The sequence below is a fragment of the Camelina sativa genome, chromosome 18 (assembly GCF_030686135.1).
Source record: "Camelina sativa cultivar CO46 ecotype springtype chromosome 18, ASM3068613v1".
NCBI classification, from domain to species: domain Eukaryota; kingdom Viridiplantae; phylum Streptophyta; class Magnoliopsida; order Brassicales; family Brassicaceae; genus Camelina; species Camelina sativa.
Window position 1 is genome coordinate 5,041,020 of NC_141897.1, and position 21,022 is coordinate 5,062,041.

General features: G+C 35.5%; 3 protein-coding genes and 1 pseudogene across 3 annotated transcripts; 1 reads left to right on the forward strand and 3 right to left on the reverse strand.

Moving 5' to 3' along the window:
• Positions 1 to 835: 835 nt before the first annotated feature.
• On the reverse strand, positions 836 to 2,375 carry LOC147921542 (uncharacterized; annotated as a pseudogene).
• A 1,423-nt stretch (positions 2,376 to 3,798) lies between these two features.
• On the reverse strand, positions 3,799 to 5,979 carry LOC104763153 (uncharacterized). The gene is made up of 9 exons (XM_010486561.2): positions 5,800 to 5,979; positions 5,448 to 5,571; positions 5,267 to 5,378; positions 5,055 to 5,179; positions 4,880 to 4,961; positions 4,665 to 4,785; positions 4,419 to 4,576; positions 4,198 to 4,318; positions 3,799 to 4,104 (listed from the first exon to the last, which is right to left on the reverse strand). The coding sequence occupies exons 1-9, from the start codon at positions 5,977 to 5,979 to the stop codon at positions 3,799 to 3,801; spliced, it is 1,329 nt and encodes a 442-aa protein (XP_010484863.2).
• Positions 5,980 to 7,834: 1,855 nt separating this feature from the next.
• Positions 7,835 to 10,032, reverse strand: LOC104760616 (putative inorganic phosphate transporter 1-3). Its single transcript, XM_010483567.2, has 3 exons — positions 9,922 to 10,032; positions 9,292 to 9,712; positions 7,835 to 9,172 (listed from the first exon to the last, which is right to left on the reverse strand). Exons 2-3 carry the CDS (start codon positions 9,690 to 9,692, stop codon positions 8,020 to 8,022), a joined length of 1,554 nt encoding a protein of 517 aa, XP_010481869.1. The 5' UTR covers positions 9,693 to 9,712; positions 9,922 to 10,032; the 3' UTR covers positions 7,835 to 8,019.
• Positions 10,033 to 12,167: 2,135 nt separating this feature from the next.
• On the forward strand, positions 12,168 to 15,551 carry LOC147921543 (uncharacterized). Its single transcript, XM_087497448.1, has 4 exons — positions 12,168 to 14,239; positions 14,324 to 14,608; positions 14,697 to 15,054; positions 15,148 to 15,551. The coding sequence occupies exons 1-4, from the start codon at positions 13,959 to 13,961 to the stop codon at positions 15,286 to 15,288; spliced, it is 1,065 nt and encodes a 354-aa protein (XP_087353574.1). The 5' UTR covers positions 12,168 to 13,958; the 3' UTR covers positions 15,289 to 15,551.
• The last annotated feature ends 5,471 nt before the right edge of the window (positions 15,552 to 21,022 follow it).

The following is a 21,022-nucleotide window of genomic DNA, read 5'->3' on the forward strand; positions in this document are numbered from 1 at the left end:
TAGTATCCTTAGATAGTATAATTGCCCAGATGCTGGGTGAATGTTGACTATTCTTCCTATTGTTGAAATCCCTATCCGTTGTCGTTCCATCCAGACTTTTTTGTCGTCGTCCCAAGTAAATCTTGTAGGAAATTCCAAATAAGTTAACTCCCGAGCCTCTTCACATTCTTCGCTTTTTTCCATCCACGCTGTAAACATTGTTCTCCCAATATTTTCTCTAGACAGGACTTGACTGAGATCAGCTGTAGCTTTAAAAGTTAGGCTTTGTTGTCCAGGTAGATGGATTATAAGTTTCTGAACTGCAGGTTTCCGTTGGTGTATGTGGTATCCAAACGTTCACCACATTGCTTCACAAGCAGATAAGTATCGACAGTCAAGGTATTCTTTTATCTCGTCTCTTGGTCTCTTTGTTGGTCCATTATCTTGAGTGTTTCCTGAGGCATTGGGACCTTTTTCTATCACAATAGTTGCTTTATCAACACCCTTTGTAATGTATTTGAAAAGATATTTAACAACATTTCTTCTGTTGCACCACTCCACATTTATATGAGCTTGGTATTTTTTGAGAATAGCCACGTTGTGTGGAATAACAAAGCGATTATCCAATCTTGTTCCTCCCTTGATAACAAATTTATTTTCATCCTGACGCCGACGATATATTATGTAACCAGATTTGTCAATCGATGTATGCTCTGTAAATTTTCTTGGATATTTTTTTGAACATTCCTTGTTCTTCATGCAGGGTGATTTTGGTCTATCCAATCCACAAGGACCGTGCATCATTTGTCTTTCCACAAGCTCAAACCCTTCTGGGTCGTTATTTTTTTGTGGCAATTCAGCGGAGATTATTGCATCCAACTTCATTGATTGTTGGGATTCTTGTTGCTCCATCCAGCCAAAGAAGTATGTGTGCATGTGGCAACCCGCGCTTTTGGAATTCTATTGTGTGGATCACTGTAGATTAAAAATATGTTATGAGTCAATGTAAGATAAAATTGAGATTATTCCTACATCTTAAACGTGAGACTATTATAAAGATATGAAGAATGACAAATTTATGAATTCTTATGCTAACAAAAAGGCAAGATTACTCATACATACCTGCAATGTTCGGTTTGAAGAATGTTCCTTTCTTGAAATCTGCTAGCAGTTGCTCTAATTTCATTTTGAAAACTCAGACATTCAATATCAGGTCTATCATTTCCTGAACCACCACCACATGCTTCTAAATGCTCGTTTATCTCTTGCCAGTTTGGATTGGCAGTCATAGTTATGAACAAATCTGGATTTCCATATGTTCGACATATAGCCATGGCATCATGATATTTTTCTATCATATATCGCGGGCCTCCAGTAAAGCTTGAAGGTAAGATCACTCTTTTTCCATGTATTCTCGCATCAGTATCTCTTTTACCAACTGCGTCGTATACGTTGTTGTACAAATCTGCTCTTAGAGTCTCTTGGTTGTTTCTGTTCCACCTCAACCTTTCTGCCTCAATAGCTGTGTATGCATCTACAACGTATTGATGTAATAAACGACCTGCTTTTATAATCGTCTTCCCTTCTGTTAGCCGGGTTTGGATCTAATAAGTGTAAAACTCTCTTATGCTTATGAATGACTTTTTCCGTTGTCTAGCTTCAGCTACAACATAAGGTATCTCAGTGTGGAAACCAATCTCGCCGTAAGGGAAAAGCAATGGATACTGCAAGGACATGTACAAAGGATGTTCGTCATTTATTTGTTGCAAATGGTTAGACTGAAATTGTAATATCACATCTCTGTGACCGGTAGTTGTTGACATATCACCGACTATTAAACCAGCAACCTCGTTGGTGTCTGGCAAATCATATTGTCTCTCTTTCCCTTGATGTGCTATTAGTCTTATTTTAAACTCTTCTGCACTGTTTGACTCGTATCGATCTCGAGCTCTGCGAAAAATTTGGCAAAGATGGTTGTTTGAATCTAACATGTCAATCAATTGCTTGACAACGTTTTCTTCGACACCTGAGGGAGTTCGCGGTAAAGACTTGATGCGGTTTGAAACTTCGTTTGCTGTGTCGACAATGTACAACTGGAGAAACCTAGCCGGATTGTCTGGCATAGGAAGAAGAGAACCAATGCGATGATAATTTTGCCCTTGTATTCTAAACGTATGGGGACCATTTCCAGATGAAACTGTGTGATCTATATTTGCTCCGATTGATGTGAACGCCAAGATAGCATTGTATACTCTTATATTATTCCGGAAAGTGGTGTTCTTTTCTAGAAGTTCGTCAAGCACATGCGGTGGTGGTCTTACTGGTGGCAGTTTTACACGGCCTTGTTGACAACAAATTGTGTATAACGGGTTCCCACTATCTGGATCTACCCCCATTTTTTCTGAATGCCAGACTAAAGCATTGCAGTAGGGGCAACGGAGAATATCACCCGGTTCTTCAGGGGAGCCAAAGTTGTGTGCAAGCAAGAATGTCAATTTCAGTTAGATACATCATACATCTATTGATTGATGAAATTAAGTTGTTTACAATATGCAATTTGCTTATTTACTTACTTTGTTGTGTTCTTCTTCTTCCAGGGGGCTGCGATGTTGACACAATTCAAGGTTGAATCCCTGTTTCAAATTATATTTATTGTATTGAGTTCTCTGTGTAATATTAATATGGTGAAGACATAATTGCTAGTGATTATGAGTTTGAGCGTACCATTGTTTTTACTAAACGCTCTTTTGGTTTTCAGAATGGCTCTTCGCATTGCTCGAGTGTTTTTTTGGCCAACTTTGATTAGGAAAAAATAAGGTAAAGATGTATTGCATAAACTATTTAGAAAATATGTTATTTTGATGGAAATATTTTTTTTCTTCCTTCATTGGGAATTCCTTTTACCATATTTGAAGCAAACATCACATCCACCTATTTGACAAAAGGGGGAAAAACAACTTTTAACTTTTTGAATTTTTCTCATATGGAGTGTTTGAGTTTTTAAAGACAAACATAAGTTATTGGCAACTCACAGTTATAATAGATGATTTTGACCCAGGCAGCCGCATCAGTTCGTTTCTTCCTCCCATGTTGTTGAGATACCATCATCGTATGGTGTAGTTTATTTTAAAAGCTTTTCTTTCTAGATGTAATTCTGAAACAATGTTTCTGTGATTTAGTGGAGATGGTTTTTCGAATATATAGATGTGGCGTGGGTGTCTGTCGGTTTAGTTTTGGAAATTTACAAATATTTCTATTTTTGATAAATATAGAATGTTTCCATTAGAGAGGTTAAAGCATTTTAGATTTTTGGTTATGGAAATTAACAAATATTTCTATTTCTGATAAATATAGAATATTTACTGATTAAAACATAAAAACACTCTCTTTGTTTCAATCAATATGGTTCGTGCATATTTTTAATTAGACAATTTTGATTCTAATTATTTTTTAGCTTTATAAGGCATTAATAATTCTTTATTCTTAGCTTACATACACCAATTGTGGTGAACTGCATGTCATGAGCTTTGGACAACGTTGAAGCTAAAACATGGTTCATGCATATTTTTAATTAGACAATTTTGATTAAAAACAAAGGATGGATACTAAAACATGGATGTAAAAAAAAAGTTGGATACTATTATTTTGAAATCGCAAGAGCAAATAAATATTCAGGAATAGAATTCGGCATTAATTAAAAATGCAGAAGTAGAAGCTTATTATATTGAAATCCCAAGAACAATTAAAGAATCGGAAAAACCAAGATTAAAACTAACTATTAAAGTTTTCGATGCAAGAAAATTTAGAAAGCAATGCTAATTAATATATTGAGGATGTTGTTGTGAATCTAAGTCCTGCCTGACGCATACGTTTCTTTTTGTGCTTGCTGCCAACCGTGTCGTCATCGTCATCATTATCATCATCATCATCGGCTGTTTTGTCTTGAGGAGTTTTCTCGTCACCACCAGTAACTTTCTCAAAGATGCGTGAAACTGTGATAGTTTGGCGGGTAGCAATGTAGTTATAGGGCGTAAGTGTTACTTGAAATTTATAAGTGTGGCCTACAACATCTAATAGACATTGTGGTATTGAAGTATGATTGCCTATGACACCATTATCATCACCCTACAAAGAAAACAATGATTAAATATTGTATAAAGGAATGTAGTTGGAAATTATTTGGTGGAGAAAGATAAATATTTGATGAGTAAAGGCTACCTGCATAAAGGCTTCCAATATATCTGCAGCTCTCATACCAGTTAGTTTATATGCTTCACGGTCGAAAAGCACAAAAGTTGCAACATTGTCATTGTCATAGACAGATAGCTCGACTCGATACCTGTTGTTAAACCATTTATTGTTTATGTTAGGTGTTATTTATTTTTATTTGCTTATTTTTGTGCATTAATAAAAAGCATAGCATAAAGAAATTTGCAAACCTGACAACACCAACAGCGTTTTTGTTGTTGCACGTCTTACATTCCAAGGTCGTGTCTCCTCGCTCAAGTTTACATGCACATTTAGTACATGCAATGTAGAACCAGCCATATTGAGGTGATATTGATACAATCGTAGCAATGCAGGAAAAAAGGGCTTTCTGCTATATGGTATATATGTAAGAGACTAATTCTTCAAAATTAAGAAGAAAACATTAAACTAATCAGTAAAATTAAGAATGGAAATACCTGTGGAGTGTCGTTTTTCAGAAATTGGTAGAGTCCGCTAATGGTGACTGGTTCAGGCTTTACAACCTCTGAGGTGAAGTTGTTGACGACAATAGATGCGTTTTTTGTATCCTCCCCCAACCTAGGAAAATAAATACATGCTTCTTAATAAAGATATGTATATTGTATATTATACAACTTGAACACATTATAAGTATGTGAGTGAGCGTACATACCATGTCAAGTATTCAGTAGTTGGATCAACATCATTGTCGAGAAAAATCCTTGTGGAAGAGGTGGAGGAGAGACAAAACATATCTGCATCATATAATATGTTCATAAAGCAAGAATGAACTTGGACAAATAGATAGCAGAATAAGCAATGGTAGTTATAGGACTGAGATTACAAACCTTTAATTTTCCTTGGGTTCACAGTAGTAGCAATGAGCACCACAGGTTTACTGACATGTTTTGTCAATCTTTTCCGGAAATTCAAGGCGACATTGTCCCAAAGGGTGAGACGAACTACTGGTCCACTGTTTAAAATCATAGAAAGATATAGGGTAGTTAGAGTAACAGAGAAAGATTTTCAGTTGCTAGAGTTTAGGGAAGAATCTGCTTACTCCCTTAGTTGTAGGTGAACTTCTATTTTGCCTTTAATCACACCGCTTGGTTGCTCATCAGTTATGTTGCTGAAGCTGTGATCATTGATGAGGACCAGTTTTCCAATAGCATCTAGGTGGATCAAATTTAGAGTAAAAACATGGTGATATTATTACAAATATATAAGCAACATATATTTACCAAATAGGTCTTTGTTCATGTCAACAGCTTCTTCAAATTCTGCAAAAGAACGAATCCTAAACTTTTGTCTTTCAATCAGTTCGGCAGCATCAACAACCTCATTCAAACTTGTATGTTGGGTAAACTGGATCAGAAACTTGTGTGGACACACCCTGTAGCTTGTTTTGTTGTTAGCGACCAAGAAATTTTTAATTGTGTAGACAACTCCAGGTTTGAGATTTCCCTCGTAGTAGGATATTCGGTTTGCCATAATGAATGCTTGGATCAAAGTTTACTGTATAATAAATTTTCAAATTTGAGAGTGTTTACTTATGAGAATAATGAAACTATTTTTAAAAAGTAATTCAAGTACCTTCTGGTCTATGAGCAGCAGTTCGAGTCCCATAAGTAAGCCATCTTTTTTTGGATTGCGTGCTTCCCAGATGTGGATGATCCTAACAACAATTTCTTTGTTAGTGTAACCTTTTGATAACTCATCAAGAACCAAGGAAGGAAGTAATGGAGCTGAAGGAGGAGAAGTTGCAGATGCCATTGTAATGCAATGAGCTTGAAGAGGACGATGATTGATTATTTTTTCTTATGCTCGACGATGGAATAAGTTTTCAATTATATTGAGCTTGTTCTATGATCTGTTTTATATGCCTATTTATACAAATACACCTAATTTAGAATTTGTAAGCTTTCCTTTCTTTCTTTTTGCTGCTAAGTAGATTTTTTCCATTTTTGTTTTAAGCTAAGAAGAGTTTTTATAAATTTGGAAATTTTCATTTCCATAGATTAAACTAAGAAAAACTTAAATTTTGTAAATATTTTCTTATATTTATTTTATTTCCATAGATTAAACGTTTTTCAAACTTAAATTTACAAAATCTTAAATTTACAAATATTTTATTTTATTTTCATTTATCAATTTAACATTTTTAATCAAATTAAATTTAATCTCTATTTTTGATTAGTTTTATATCATTTATTTAGAAAGTTATTATCGAAATTTTGGGTATGAAGATACTTGAAATGTGGAGATTCTCGATTGTCGGAGATTTGCTTCGGCGACATCATTTTAGTCCTGAACTCCGGAAACTAAGTGGTGTTTAAATCCAGTTGTCAGAAATAAAAAACACAGCTACACTTTCGATCCCAGATCTTTTTAACATTAAAAAGAAGAACACAGGAGGAGGTCCCGAAGCTCATCAAGTCGAGCGATCTATTCAGATCGGAGAGAGAGAGGAGACTTAATTTTTGTATTGGGCCTTCTTGAAGCCCATTTGAAAGTGGCTTAAATTTTAAGAAACCCAGGGCCTTGATGTTTTTAGTATAATTTCGTTTACTAATTTAACATTTTAAAATAATTTGAAATTTCTAATGTTTTAATTTTGCTTAATTTTATATCATATCTTTTACAAATATTTTATTATATAGATTTTATTTCCATAGATTAATAATATATGGAAAAAAACTTTCTGGAAATCTCGACCAAAACTTAATAATATAGAAAAATGTTAATTAGTAGATTCTGAAAATTAAAAATGTTAATTAGTGAGATGACTAATAGATTCTGAAAATTAAAAATGTTAATTATTGAAATGGCTAATTCGTATTGGTGGTTTTAAATCCTAGAAAATTTTGGAAATTTTTAAAAATGTTAATTAGTGAGATGGCTAATTCCTATTGGTGGTTTTAATTCCCGAATCTCTATTGGTTGTTTTAAAGGTGTTAATTAATGATATGGCTAATCCCTATTGGTTGTTTTAAAGCTTAGGTGGATGCCTTAAGAAGGTTATAGCTTTTATTTTTCTTTTAAAATCATTTTACATATTTGAAAACACGAGAGTAGAAATACATCAAATTTTCCATAAATTACTCTTTATATTAATACAAAGAAATTTTATTATTGGAGCTCAACTTGATTCTAATCTTTTTCAATATTTTTTTTAAGGCAAATTATTAAAACTATAAAAACAAAAAATCTCTTCATAAATTAATATTTTATTAATTTATCGAGAAATTAAAATTTTTATAAATTAATAGAATTTCATTTTCCTAACTTTATTAATTTATGGAGGTTTTAATATCGAATGATTACGAACCAGTGGGTCACAACCGTGGACTTAATCAATAGAGTAATATTCTTATGTTCACTTGACATTAAATTGGTTTTTTTTCCCGACTTTAGCATATTAACGAAATATTAATCAAGAAACTGAGTTGTAAATAAAATAAAATAAGTAATTAATGCAGATGAAATTAATCACTAAAACAAATTGAGAGTTTGTTAGAAATATCTTTTTTGGATATCTTTTTCAAAAATACCTCTTTTTGAATATTTTTATTTTTACCCTCTTTTACAAAATTAGGTTAAATTAATTAGCTTTAATGAAACATATAAATGGTACAAAAAATGAAACTTTATAAAGATTAGAGTACAAAGCATGAATTACAAGATTTGCACTCAGGCAGTAAGATTGAAGTATTCCACATCAAAAACTTTCTTCCTTAGTGCATCACGCGAAGGGAAATACAAAGTATTGAAAAGAAAAAAAATCAAACAAACCACAAAGGAACGTTACATTTATCATTTCTCAACCTCAGCTTCACCGGAGAGTTCTTCAAGGGACTTGCCCTTTGGCTCAGGGACAAGGAATGTGAAGAGCATACCAATAAAGTTGATAACACCAAGCATGATCAATGAGTTCTTGACTCCAATACCCGGTGGGTATCCTGCGTCTGTCTTGGCTGGATCCTGTGATTGAGCCGCATATAGGAACCCGAAGGCTCCAACAATGGCTCCAGCCTTACCTGTCGCAGCTGATATTCCGTGGCATGTGGACCTTAATCTAGCTGGGAAGATCTCAGCAGGGACAATGAAAGTGGTTGCATTTGGTCCAAAGTTAGCGAAGAAAAAGGTGAGGGAGTACATAATCACGAATCCAATACGGTTGTCTGGTTTGATCCAGTGGTTGTAAGGGAAGGCAATGGCAAACATAAATACCGTCATGAAGAAGAATCCCATTAGCTGGATTGCAAACCTTCCCATGATATCAATAAAAGCCACGGTGAACCAGTACCCTGGGACAGTACTGCAAAGCGCGATGAGAGTCTGAGCCCTAGCGATCTTGAAAACCTCATGAACAGCATTCATGGTGCCTGCCTTTGGAATCCATCCAATGGCCGAAAAAATATCCTTTTGGAACAAATTTTGGCTGTAGAAAGCAATGTCAAGCAAGAACCAAGTTGAGGTACACCCAAGGAGTGGAAGCCCGTGGCGCCTAAGGAATTCCTTGGAGAACAATCCATAGTTCAGTTTTGGGTCCTCCGCCCTTTCTTCAACTTCAAGCTCTACTTGTAAGACTTTGGACATGTCTTTTGTTGCTTGTTTAATGTCCTTGGCAACTAAAGCCGTGTAACGAGCGGTTTCAGGCATCTTCATACGCCAATAGAAGGTCATGGCCGCAGGTATAGCGCCAAACATGACAATGATACGCCAAATGTAATCAGCTTCCGGAGGCGTTGAGAGAACCCTGTCTTGGTCATAGGTCGGCGATGGAAACTGTTTGTCGAAAATGGAAGAGACTGCAAGAGCCACAAAACCACCAGCCAAGATACCGACACCTTGCATAGCAAAGACGGCAGCGATGAAAGCCCCACGAGTCTTCTTGTTAGCATATTCAGACATGATGGTGGCTGAAAGAGGGTAGTCACCTCCAATGCCAAACCCGAGCCAAAACCTATACATAACCGTTCAAATATTAATATTTTTTTGTTTCATTTGTTTTTGGAGGTTGTAACTATCATGTGGATGATCTCATGTTCATAGATAAAACAGTTTTGACCGTGATAATTGTACCTGAAAAAGCAAAGAGTGGTCATGACACCCTTGGCTTGGTTTCCAAAGGAGAGACCCGAAGCAATAGAACACACGATCATCATGATCAAAGTCAGACCGTAGACTTTTTTCCTTCCTAGCTTGTCACCAAGCCATCCGAAGAAGAGCTGACCAGCAAGAGTCCCACAGAGGGCAACACCATTGACTGCTGCCGCAACATGAGGGGGAAGGGAGCCAGGCTTTGCTGACTCCGGATTGAAGTAGTAGAGGCGTCCTAGGAGCTTCGTCACCAAGGACACACAAAAAAGATCATAGGCATCCGTAAAGAAACCCATACCGGCAATGACAATCGCCGTGAAATGATAAAGTTGCGTCTTCGCAACATCGAGTGCTTTTAGCACTCCTAGTTGCTGGTCGGCCATCTGAGTCTCTTTTGTCTCTCCTGTTTTCATGCAGTAAAAATAAAAAATTTCGTATTAAATTTCTTTTTGTAAATTTGTACTACAAGTTTTTTTTTCAGACTAAATACTTATCCAATTAAGAGAAGAACTTTTGAAGTTAAGCTAATTAATATACATATAATAATCAAATTATTTAAGCAAGTACTACTATATATTTGAAATCATATTATAAACTTGTACGCATTCTTACCCTCACGTTGTGTTAATTGGTGTTGAAGGACGAGGCAAGAGAGAGAGCTATCGAGATCGAAAGAGAGAGAGAGAGAGAGAGAGAGAGAGAGATGGTGAGGGTTGTGACATTGTGGTGGCTGAGACGGTCGACATTTATAGAGAAGATCGGTGAAGCATAGTCTCTGGTATCTTAAGGGTATATCCACATTTTAATTCAATTTAATGTTTGTTTTGCCAGCACCTTCGTCACTTATCTGTCTTGCTCTTCTGCGTTATTGTATGGTCTGCACATAGTGTATCTTCTTTTTAATAATCTATTATTAGTGTAGATGACTTATTTAATCAATTCTTGCTTTTGACTAATAGGCAATTAGCTGTTCTCTGAAGGGGATAAGTTCAGGTAATAAGTACGTACGTACCCGTAAAAGTATATATGAGTTAGAATTATTATTAAAACTCAATATATACATCGATTAGTAATGTTACTTTTTTCGATTTTTTTTTTAAATAAAAATATCTTTCAAAATTTTACTTAACCGGCAATATTTTACAGGTGTTCAACGGTAATTAATAAATTCTCCTTGTCCATGTGTCGTTAGAATTTGAAATTACCACTAGATAGTAGTGCCTTTGGCCATGTTTGTTTTCAAGTCGCTGAATGAGGTAAGAGAAAGATGCGGACGTGTCTATTAGAGTGAGACAAAGTGTCGCAGGGGGGAGAGAGAAGTCGCCGGATTTTCTAGCGACCCTTGCGGCAGCTAATCTGAACAGTGCAGCGACTCTTCTTCACACCAGCAGCGACTCCTCTTCTCATTAGTTTGAGCTGTTTTTGCCTATTTTTCTGTTGCAGTCGCTCATTCAGAGACTTGAAAACGAGCAGGGCCTAAGACTATTGTTCCGTTGTTCGTTGGAGCCTTGTTACTTGATGATACTTGAAATAGTTATTTCAGAATCTTTTATATGTTATTTTGTTTAAAAAAATAAATTAAAAAGCAATACATATTAAGGAAACAAATTTTGTATAATTTTTTTAAGGAAAGTTAAATATTGGCTTGGTTTAGATTTTACAATTAGAATGAAATGATGTATCGGTTTAGGTTTACAAATAAGGTGATTAAGGTTTATATTTTACAATTCAAACAAAATTATATGTCGGTTTGGGTTTACAAATGTAGTGGTTAGGGTTTAGATTTTACAATTAAAACAAAATTATATGTCGGTATGGGTTTACAAATGAAGTGGTTAGGGTTTAGATATTACAATTAAAACAAAATTATATGTCGGTTTGGGTTTACAAATGAGATGGTTAGGGTTTAGATTTTACAATTAGAACAAATATATCGGTTTGGGTTTACAAATGAGATGGTTAGGGTTTAGATTTTACAATTAGAAGGACATTATATATGTCGGTTTGGGTTTACAAATGAGATGATTAGGGTTTAGATTTTACAATTAGAATGAAATTATATATTGGTTTGGGTTTATAAATAAGAGGTTTAAGTTTTTAATTTTATAATAATGTATACAGATTTTGTTTTCTTATTTTATAAAGAGGTGAATAAATAGGTTCTTAAATGTATTATGAGATGTCATATTTTCATTGGTTAAAATAAGGAGAAGTGAACCAAAGAGTTCATATTAGGAGTGAACCCAAGAATTATTCTTTTTGGAATACATAAAAACTAAGGTCTTGTAAAACTCATCACAATATTTTTGCAAGAGCTTTTATTTTTTTTTGTTTTTAATCGAAAACAATTCCTTCAAGATTATAAATCCAAATCAGATTTCAACAACATCCAGCAGTACTTTTAAATGCTATAACTCAAGTGTACAAACAAATAGAAGTGAATTAGATAATTGACTTGATGCAATTGACCGAAAAGAAGAGACTTTTATTTTTTTGTATGTAAATTCAAGTAAATACTTATATATATATATATATATATATACTTTATTGTAAACTAGAGAAATTCTAATGAGGTTTTCTCTTCTTATTCTTATTCATTATGTTCGATAATCATACATATATATAGTGAAGGGACAAAGCCCAAATACACACTACAACAAATATGGTCATTGATAGCACATTAAGATAGCACTAGTTCTGTAACTGCTATTAATGTGAAATTAGAGTTTTTAGAAAACACTCATAGCGTTAAATTAATGCTATGCCCAAAAAATCAATAAGCGGCAACTAAAAACACAAGAGTCCGCCTTAATTTTACGAGAAGTGCCAAGACTTAGAAAAAAGGATTTTCGCGGTTTATGATTAAAACAATAGCAGTGTAGGGAAAAAAAGACAAAAATAAAGAAGAAAAAAAAAACCCAAATCTCTTGCTATCTACGCCGACGAGATCTCTATTGCCATATCCGCCGACGTTGATTTCTGCTTGCCATCTCTTGCTATCTCCGCCGAATCTCAGTGCTCGCCATCTCCATTCAATCTCTCACAGCTCTCCTGATTTCAATCTGAGATTTCCTCAGGTGAGTTCATAGAAATTGAAATTTCATGAGTTAAAAGTTAGATTTGTAGTTTATTGAGCTGTTATTACGTCGGATTTTGGAGTTATTGAGCATTTACATGTGAATTTGAAAGAAGCTTAAATTGTTTACATTTGGTCATTTGATTTTCGTGTATAAGTAATTGTAATCTCATTTAATTGTGTTTCTTTGGTGTTGTTTCAGTGTTTTGTAAAAATTGCTGTTTTTAGCTTTTTTCTTTAACAATCTCAGTTCATTGTGTTTCATTGTGTCGTTGGGCATTGCTCTTGATGTGGCTTTTATAGTCTGTTTATGCTTAGTACTAGTGATTTGATGATTAGTTAATATGCATTGTTGATCTTACCTTTTAATGAAGGTAAGATCATAAATGTTGGACAAAGCATGGGTACATCTTTGCAGGCTTGATCCTGATCATGCGATAGGTGCATGGAAATTTGTTCAGAATGTCTCTGCAAATCAAGTAGACAATCAGTTGATAATATGCCCTTGTATAGATTGTCGCAATTTAGCTCGTCATTCATGCGGCGAGGTAGTTGCTCATCTTGTAACACGAGGTATGGATGAGGTTTACAAACTGCGTAATGACTGGTACCATCATGGAGAATGCAACTCAGTTTTAGAAGCTGCAAGGAAAGTAACTCAGTTTAATGAAGAGATTGTTGGGTTATATAGAGCTGTTGGGTACGAAGATGACGAGTTTGATAATGGAGATGACTTTTATGAAACTGAAGAGGTAGAAGACAGTAGAGAAGATGCTTTCATGAAAAAGTTAGCAGATGCCGAAACCCCTTTGTATCCAAACTGTGCAAACTATAGCAAGTTATCATCTATTGTTTCATTATTTCGACTCAAGACAAATAATGGCTGTTCTGATAAGAGCTTCAATGATCTACTTGGGACACTGTCAGAGATGTTACCAGATGGCAATGTGTTGCATACATCATTGTATGATGTAAAGAAGTTTTTAGGTCTTTTGACATGAAGAATAGTCAGTATCCACAGATGGGTTTAATCCACAAATGGGTTTAATCCACAGATGAGTTTAATCCCTTTGACATGAAGAATAGTCAGTATAGTTGTTGGCCGGTTCTATTAGTAAACTATAATTTACCTCCAGATCTATGTATGAAGAAGGAGAATATTATGCTCACCTTGCTAATTCCTGGTCCACATCAGCCTAGTAACAGTATTGACATCTACCTAGAACCTCTAATAGATGACCTAAACCATTTGTGGAACCAAGGATAGTCAACTTATGATGCCTTGAGTAAATATGTGTTTACTCTTAAAGCAATGCTTCTTTGGACTATTAGTGATTTCCCAGCCTATGTAAATCTTGCTGGATGCAAAGTGAAGGGGAAAATGGATCACTAGAGGTAAGAGAACTTATCTTCCAGCAGCTCCTTGGTCTTTGTCAAAGACAGAGAAGAAAGTCTTCTGCAAAAGACTTATTGACTTAAGGGACCTGATGGATACTTTTCAAACATTTCAAGGGTTGTATCATTAGAAGACTGTAAGGTACAAGGACTCAAATCACATGATTACCATGTGTTGATGCAACAACTCCTCCCAGTTCCAATTAGAGGTTTATTACCAAAAGGTCCTAGACTAGCAATCATACGTTTGTGTACATTCTTCAGCCACTTGTGTCAACGAGTCATTGATATGGAACAGATTTCAGTAATGGAAGCTGAAATTGTTGAAACTATATGTATGTTTGAAAGATATTTTCCATCCAGCTTCTTTGATATATTGGTTCACTTGGTCATACATCTCAGAAGGGAAGCTAGACTATGTGGCCCAGTTCAGTTTCGTTGGATGTACCCTTTTGAAAGGTAGTAATGCATCTTTACATTATACTTTACAATATGTCTACCTGAAAACAATCTGATTCAAATCTTGGTGTTTACTATATGCAGGTACATGAAAGTTTTGAAAGACTTTGTTAGAAACTCAGCAAGACCAGAGGGTTGCATTGCTGAGTCATATTTAGCAGAGGAATGTGTCAGTTTCTGTAGTGATTTCCTTAAAAAGACAACCAATGTAGAAGAGAAACTAGATAGGAATACTGAGTATGAGAGCAACTCTATCATAGAGGGCCGACTAATATCAGCAGCAACTGAATTTTCTCTTTCTGATATGGAAAAGAAAGTAGCCCATCTTGCTGTTCTTCATAATATGGCTGTCATGGACACATATGTCGAGTAAGGTTTCAAATCTTGACCAAACATGTCATTTGCATTATGATTCATTTTCTGTTTTGTAACTAATTCTTTTTCCTCGTTTCAAAAGTATGCACCTACAATATCTACAAGAAACAAACACCAAATGTAGACGTGATGCAACAGTGAAAGTCTTTCTCGATGTGGTCCATGTTGAAAAAGTCTTCTTATGGAGACCTACAACAAAGATTAGATACCTTGAGGAATCTGTGAAGTCATTCATATCATGGCCTGCTGATAAGTGTGATTTTGAAGATACCATAGATACACAATGTCGAAAGTCTACTCTGCAGCCACATACCGTGTTTACAACTTCTGCATCTCCAGTTTCTAACTCTCATAAGCGGAAAGAATCAGAATCATGTCCAGTAGCGCCTGTAAAGAAAAATCCACCACAACTTACTCAGTCTCCACTTCAAAGATCTCAGGTAAGTAGCTCAATATTTACACGTCTAAGTGTCCACTACAGTTAAGATTTTTCTCTGTTAATTATAACTTGTCTTTTATTGAAACCATTGTAGCATCACACTCCAACTGATGCTCCCAAAGAAAATCAGAAGTGCAAGTTACTGGATATTAACGGAAAGAACAAGGTGGTTGCTGAAGGACGTTGGGCGTCAGACAACCCAGAGCAAACTGTTCATTGTGTTCCCTTAGGGTGAAAATGCAGTTAAGGTTTGGGTTGATATAGTGAATGACAATTCTGCAGCTGTTTGGAAGTCGTCTTCTGAGATAGAGCGTCTTGGAGATGCATTTGGATCTGTACTTGCATGGCCAAAGAATAAAGTGATAATGTGTTAAACTAATCTGGTTTACTCTACTACTGTTTTTCATTTCTGTTGAGACTTGAATGATGAATTTGAATTCTGTAATGTGTTGTTGGATTTGTTTGGATTTGGTAATGTAATTTTGGTTAAAGACTCCATATTGCATAGCATTCTTTGATATATATAGCATCTAAAAATGCCGCAACAAAACAATCGAGGTGGAAGTGTAATAGCAGTAATACAAAAAGTTATGATAATATGTAATAACAGTAATATAAAAAGCTATCGTAAGACAGACCAAACAATAGCATGTAATAAAAATGCTATCATAAAACTTATAGCATGCAAAAACAATGCTGTCATAAAACTTATATGGCGTCGAAATAAAACGCTATTAAAGATGGGCCAATATCATAGCAAGTGAAAATTAACGCTACTATAGATGGAAACTTTCGTAGCATCACTACAAAAAAAGTGTGGTATTACATCATTTATTTTCTATTTTTGCATCAATTTTAAGTGATGCAAAAATAATTTGCATCACTTTAATGAATGATTTATATTTTGTTGATGCAAATAATTTGCATCAATTGAAATAAATATTTGCTTCAGTTATTAGAATTGATGTTCATTTACATCACTTCTAAAAATTGTTGCAAGTCTTACATCATTTTTACTAAATTGATATAAAATATTTGCATTATTTATGATAATTAATGTTAAATATTTATATCATTTCAGAAAATTGATGTTGAAATCAATATTATAATAAATTATATGAAAATATTTTTTTCCTTTAATATAATATTTAATTATGTATATAAAAATCATATTTGTTTATATATTCATTTTATAATTTAGCTATATTATTTATACTGTATTTATGGGATCCACACAAATAGTTGTTATCCCATTAGAATGTACGACTAAGTGAGAGATTATATAGGAGCAATATTGAAAACTTGTTTTTGATACAACCGATGTGGGATAACAACTCTAATCGGCTATTCTGTTTTTTTTTTTAAATTATTTTTCTTTTGTGTGTTGTTAATTTGAATTTTAGTTTTAGTAGATTAAAGAGTAACATATTATTCTTTTTTTTTTTTTTCTTTTAGTTCAGTTAATATAATAATTTGACATATAATTTTACTAGCATCATTTTTAAAATGATGTAAATTTTGGATCATTTTTCTAAGTGATGTTAATATAAATTAATAAATACATCAATCATTAAGTGAAGTAAATTTATATATTTTGTGTCAGTATTCTGAAAGTGATGTAAATGATTTATATTTGCATTAATTATAATGAAATGATTCAATAATAATACTGATTATTGTAACTGATGTAAAATTATAATTTTTGTATCAATTATTAAAAAGTAATTTAAAATAACATCACTTAGTTTTGTGATACTATTTAAGTGATACAATATGTCTGTTTTTTTGTAGTGCGTTAATAAACCGCTGTAATATGGGTGCGACCTATTATAGCTGCCGCAAATACAGCGTTTGATAATTCGCTATCAATCACTTTTAATGGCGTTAATCGTATGCTATCAATGTCCATATTTGTTGTAGTGACATTAGGACTAAACCGACTTAGACTAAGAGGAGGTGGCTGATGGGCCTTATGGTCTTGGACGTATATGCGCCGTGTATGGGCCGGTTATGGAAATCCACCATCCGTATTTTACAACACTCCCCCTTGGATGACATAACCATGCAAATGCTAAGAAGGATCTCTGTAATGCGCTTGGGGGTGCTGCCTCATTAAAATCTTACCAGGAAAACTCATTGGGACAAAACCATGGTGAATGAAAAAGAGTACAACACGCATTACTCCCCCTGTTCCAAGCATCTCTAGAAGTCCTTAAGTCTCCGCATCCCAATCTGGTGCGTTAGCTTCTTGAATGTCGATGTCGGTAATGACTTAGTGAAGAGATCGGCTTAATTGTCGCACGAAGGAACTTGTACCACTTGAACTTCTTCGGTCTTTTGTAGTTCATGTGTGAAGAAGAACTTTGGTAAAATGTGCTTTGTCCGATCTCCCTTGATATATCCTTCCTTAAGTTGTGCGATGCAGGCTGTATTGTCTTCATAGATAACCGTAGGCTCCTTATCGTCGACCATGCCACAATCTGTCCTGATATATTGAGTCATCGACCTCAACCATACACACTCACGGCTGGCTTCATGCATTGCCAAAATCTCTGCATGATTAGATGATGTGGCTGCAATGGTTTGCTTCATAGAACGCCACGAAATAGCTGTACCACCGTGTGTGAACACATAGCTGGTTTGAGACCTAGTATTATGCGGATCCGATAGGTAACCTGCATCAGCAAAACCAACTAAACCTTCTTTGTTATAGTTAGTATAATATAAACCTAAATCTAACGTTCATTGTAGGTAACATAATACATGTTTAATACGTCCCAGTGCCTTTGGGTTGGACAAGAGCTAAATCTAACTAGGAGGTTCACGACAAAACATATGTCTGGTCTAGTGTGGCTAGCCAAGAACATTAACGCTCCTATAGCACTGAGGTATGACACTTCCGGACCGAGAATTTCTTCATCGTCCTTCCTTGGACCAAATGGATCATTTTCCAAATTTAAACTTCTCACAATCATTGGGCTAGGCAATGGGTGAGGTTGGTCCATATTAAACCTCTTGAGTACCTTTTCAGTATATTTTATTTGATGCACAAGGATTCCATCATTTATGTACTCAAGCTGCAATCCCAAACAGAATTTAGTCTTGCCTAGGTCTTTCATCTCGAATTCTTTCTTTAGATATTTGACTATTTGGGCGATTTCCCCTGAGGTTCCTAGGATATTCAAATCATCCACATATACTGCTATTATTACAAACCCTTTGTTTGCAAACTTCTTTATAAAAATACATGGACTGATGGGATCATTCTTATAGCCCTCTTTGGCTAGGTACTCACTTAATCTATTGTACCACATACACCCACTTTGTTTCAGTCTATAAAGCGATTTGTTTAGCCTTATGCAGTATTGTTCTCGAGAACCGCTCTTATCTTTGAGCTCTATACCCTCTGGTAATCTCATATAAATCTCATTATCCAGTGGACCATATAAGTATGCGGATACAACATCCATTAACCGCAAATCCAGTTTTTCTCTTATAGCTAGACTTATTAGAAATCTAAAAGTCGTTGCATCCAACAGGGGAGTATGTCTCCTCATAATATATTCCTGGTATTTGAGAGAATCCTTGTGCTACAAGCCGTGCCTTATATATCACGATTTCATTATTCTCATTTCTCTTTCTTACAAAGACCCATTTATGTCCTACTGGCTTTATATCGAATGATGTCCTTAAGATCGGACCAAACGCATTCCTCTTCTTTAAAGAGTTTAACTCCATGTCAATGGCTTCTTTCCATTTTAACCAATCTTTACTTTGAGTGCACTCTAATATAGACGTGGATTCATGATCCTCATTTATCTCAAGTGCTACTCTATATGCAAATATTTCATCAATGTCGACATCTTTTCTGTTCTATTGTATTCCAGACATGATATAATTGATTTGAGATCTCATTATTATCAATACCTTCAGGACCTTGAGGTTCAGCGTCCCAAACCTCATTCAGTACCTTAAGATTTACCGCAACCATGTCTATTATTTCCTTAACCTCGGTTTGATTTGCACCTTTCTTAGATTTCCGAGGGTTCTTATCTTTGGAACCTAATGGTCTACCTCGTTTCAAACGGGTCTTAGACTCTGTAGCAACTTGCTTATTGTGTTCCTTCTGAACATCAATACGTACTGGTGCATTACAAGCTGGTCTTTACGATTTCGTTACTCTCTTTGGGTCAGCAAAGGAATCTGGAAATTGATTAGCTAGCTTTTGCAAATGTATAATTTTCTGGACCTCTGCATCACAGGCTAGAGTTCGAGGATCTTGCCAATTTAAGGATGTTTGATTCCATAATATTTCTTTGACCAACTTGTTATTCTCTCCACCCAACATAGGAAATTCAGATTCAGCAAACTGAGAATCCGCGTATCTGGCCTTAAATAAATCACCCGTAGTTGGCTCAAGATACTTAATAATGGTGGGATAATCATATCCAACATATATTCCCATCCTCCTTTGAGGTCCCATCTTAGTTCTCTGTGGTGGAGCAATCGGTACATAAACGGCACACCCAAATGTTCTTAAATGGGATATGTCTGGCTCATGACCCGTTAATAATTGGGATGGTGAATACTTATGTTCACTAGATGGCCTGATGCGTATTAATTCAGCTGCATATAATACTGCGTGTCCCCAAGCCGACATAGGAAGCTTCGACCTCATTAGCAATGGTCGAGCAATCAATTGAATATGTTTTATGAAGGATTCAGCTAATCCATTTTGTGTATGGACATGTGCCACAAGATGTTCCACACTCACCCCCATGGACATACAATATTCGTTAAACGCTTGGGATGTAAAATCACCAGCATTATCTAGACGTATAGTCTTAAGTGGAAAATCTGGATAGTGGGCTCGCAGACGTATAATCTGGGCCAGCAATCTAGCAAACGCAAGGTTTCTAGTTGACAATAAGCAAACATGCGACCATCTGGTCGACCTCTACCCCGACCACGGCCGAAGCCGAATCGGTTTCTACGGCCTTGACCACCAAAATTGTGTCCTTGATAGGTCCCACGACAAGGACCACGACGTCCACCTCTCCCACGGCCACGACCATACTTGTCCCTATGGACATAGTTAGACTATTTAGTCTCTTTCGGCTCTTTAGGCTCATTGGGATTTTTCTTTGCCATATCAACCTTGTGAGCTTCCGGTAATGGAGCTGTACCCGGAGGTTTCAAAGCACTATTCATCATCAATAGCTCATTGTTCTGCTCAGCAAGCAACAAACAAGAGATGAGGTTTGTAAGCGTCTTAAACCCCTTTTCACGATACTGCTGTTGAAGCAGTACGTTATTGGAGTGAAAGGTAAAGAATGTCTTCTCTAGCAAGTCCTCCTCAATCACCTTGGTACCACATAACTTTAGGATTGAGACTATCTTAAATAGCTCTGAGTTATACTCATCCACGGTTTTGAAATCCTGGATCCGTAAGTTTTTTCCAATCGAATTGAGCCTTCGGTAGGAGCACCGTCTTTTGGTGTTCGTATTTGTTTTTCAACGCTGTCCAAAGGTCAAGAGGATCTTCAATAGTGAGGTACTGGTTTTTGAGACTCTCATCAAGGTGATGGTGAATATGCATTATTGCCTTGTACTTGTTCTTTTCAGAACATTCATTATCATCCTCAATGCACTCGAAAAGATCATTTGTGTCCAATGCCAATTGCAAATAATTATCTCTAGAAACATTAAGGGCAGCATATTGGAGATTGTTGAGCTTAGCCATCTACACAATATAAGACATGCATCTGATCATTAGCATGCGGTATTTGAGACCGAACCATGCAACAATTTAGGACATGCGGTATTTGAGACCGCACCATGCAACAAAATTAGAACATGCGGTATTTGAGACCGAACCATGCCAATCACTTAAGGCCATGCGGTATTTGAGACCGAACCATGCCAATCACTTAAGGCCATGCGGTATTTGAGACCGAACCATGTCATAC

What these genes read in the sequence shown, in the direction of transcription:
- LOC104763153 (XM_010486561.2), bottom strand. Translation starts at nt 5,979, where the DNA reads ATGGCATCTGCAACTTCTCCTCCTTCAGCTCCATTACTTCCTTCCTTG. An exon ending in TGCTGCTCATAGACCAGAAG is followed by an intron (nt 5,572 to 5,799) that starts GTACTTGAATTA and finishes TTTCTGATCCAG; the next exon opens with TTTACCCAACATACAAGTTT. An exon ending in TATTGGAAGCCTTTATGCAG is followed by an intron (nt 4,105 to 4,197) that starts GTAGCCTTTACT and finishes TTTTCTTTGTAG; the next exon opens with GGTGATGATAATGGTGTCAT.
- LOC147921543 (XM_087497448.1), top strand. Translation starts at nt 13,959, where the DNA reads ATGCAACAACTCCTCCCAGTTCCAATTAGAGGTTTATTACCAAAAGGT. An exon ending in TGGATGTACCCTTTTGAAAG is followed by an intron (nt 14,240 to 14,323) that starts GTAGTAATGCAT and finishes TACTATATGCAG; the next exon opens with GTACATGAAAGTTTTGAAAG. An exon ending in GTCATGGACACATATGTCGA is followed by an intron (nt 14,609 to 14,696) that starts GTAAGGTTTCAA and finishes TCGTTTCAAAAG; the next exon opens with TATGCACCTACAATATCTAC.
- LOC104760616 (XM_010483567.2), bottom strand. Translation starts at nt 9,692, where the DNA reads ATGGCCGACCAGCAACTAGGAGTGCTAAAAGCACTCGATGTTGCGAAG. An exon ending in ACCACTCTTTGCTTTTTCAG is followed by an intron (nt 9,173 to 9,291) that starts GTACAATTATCA and finishes GGTTATGTATAG; the next exon opens with GTTTTGGCTCGGGTTTGGCA.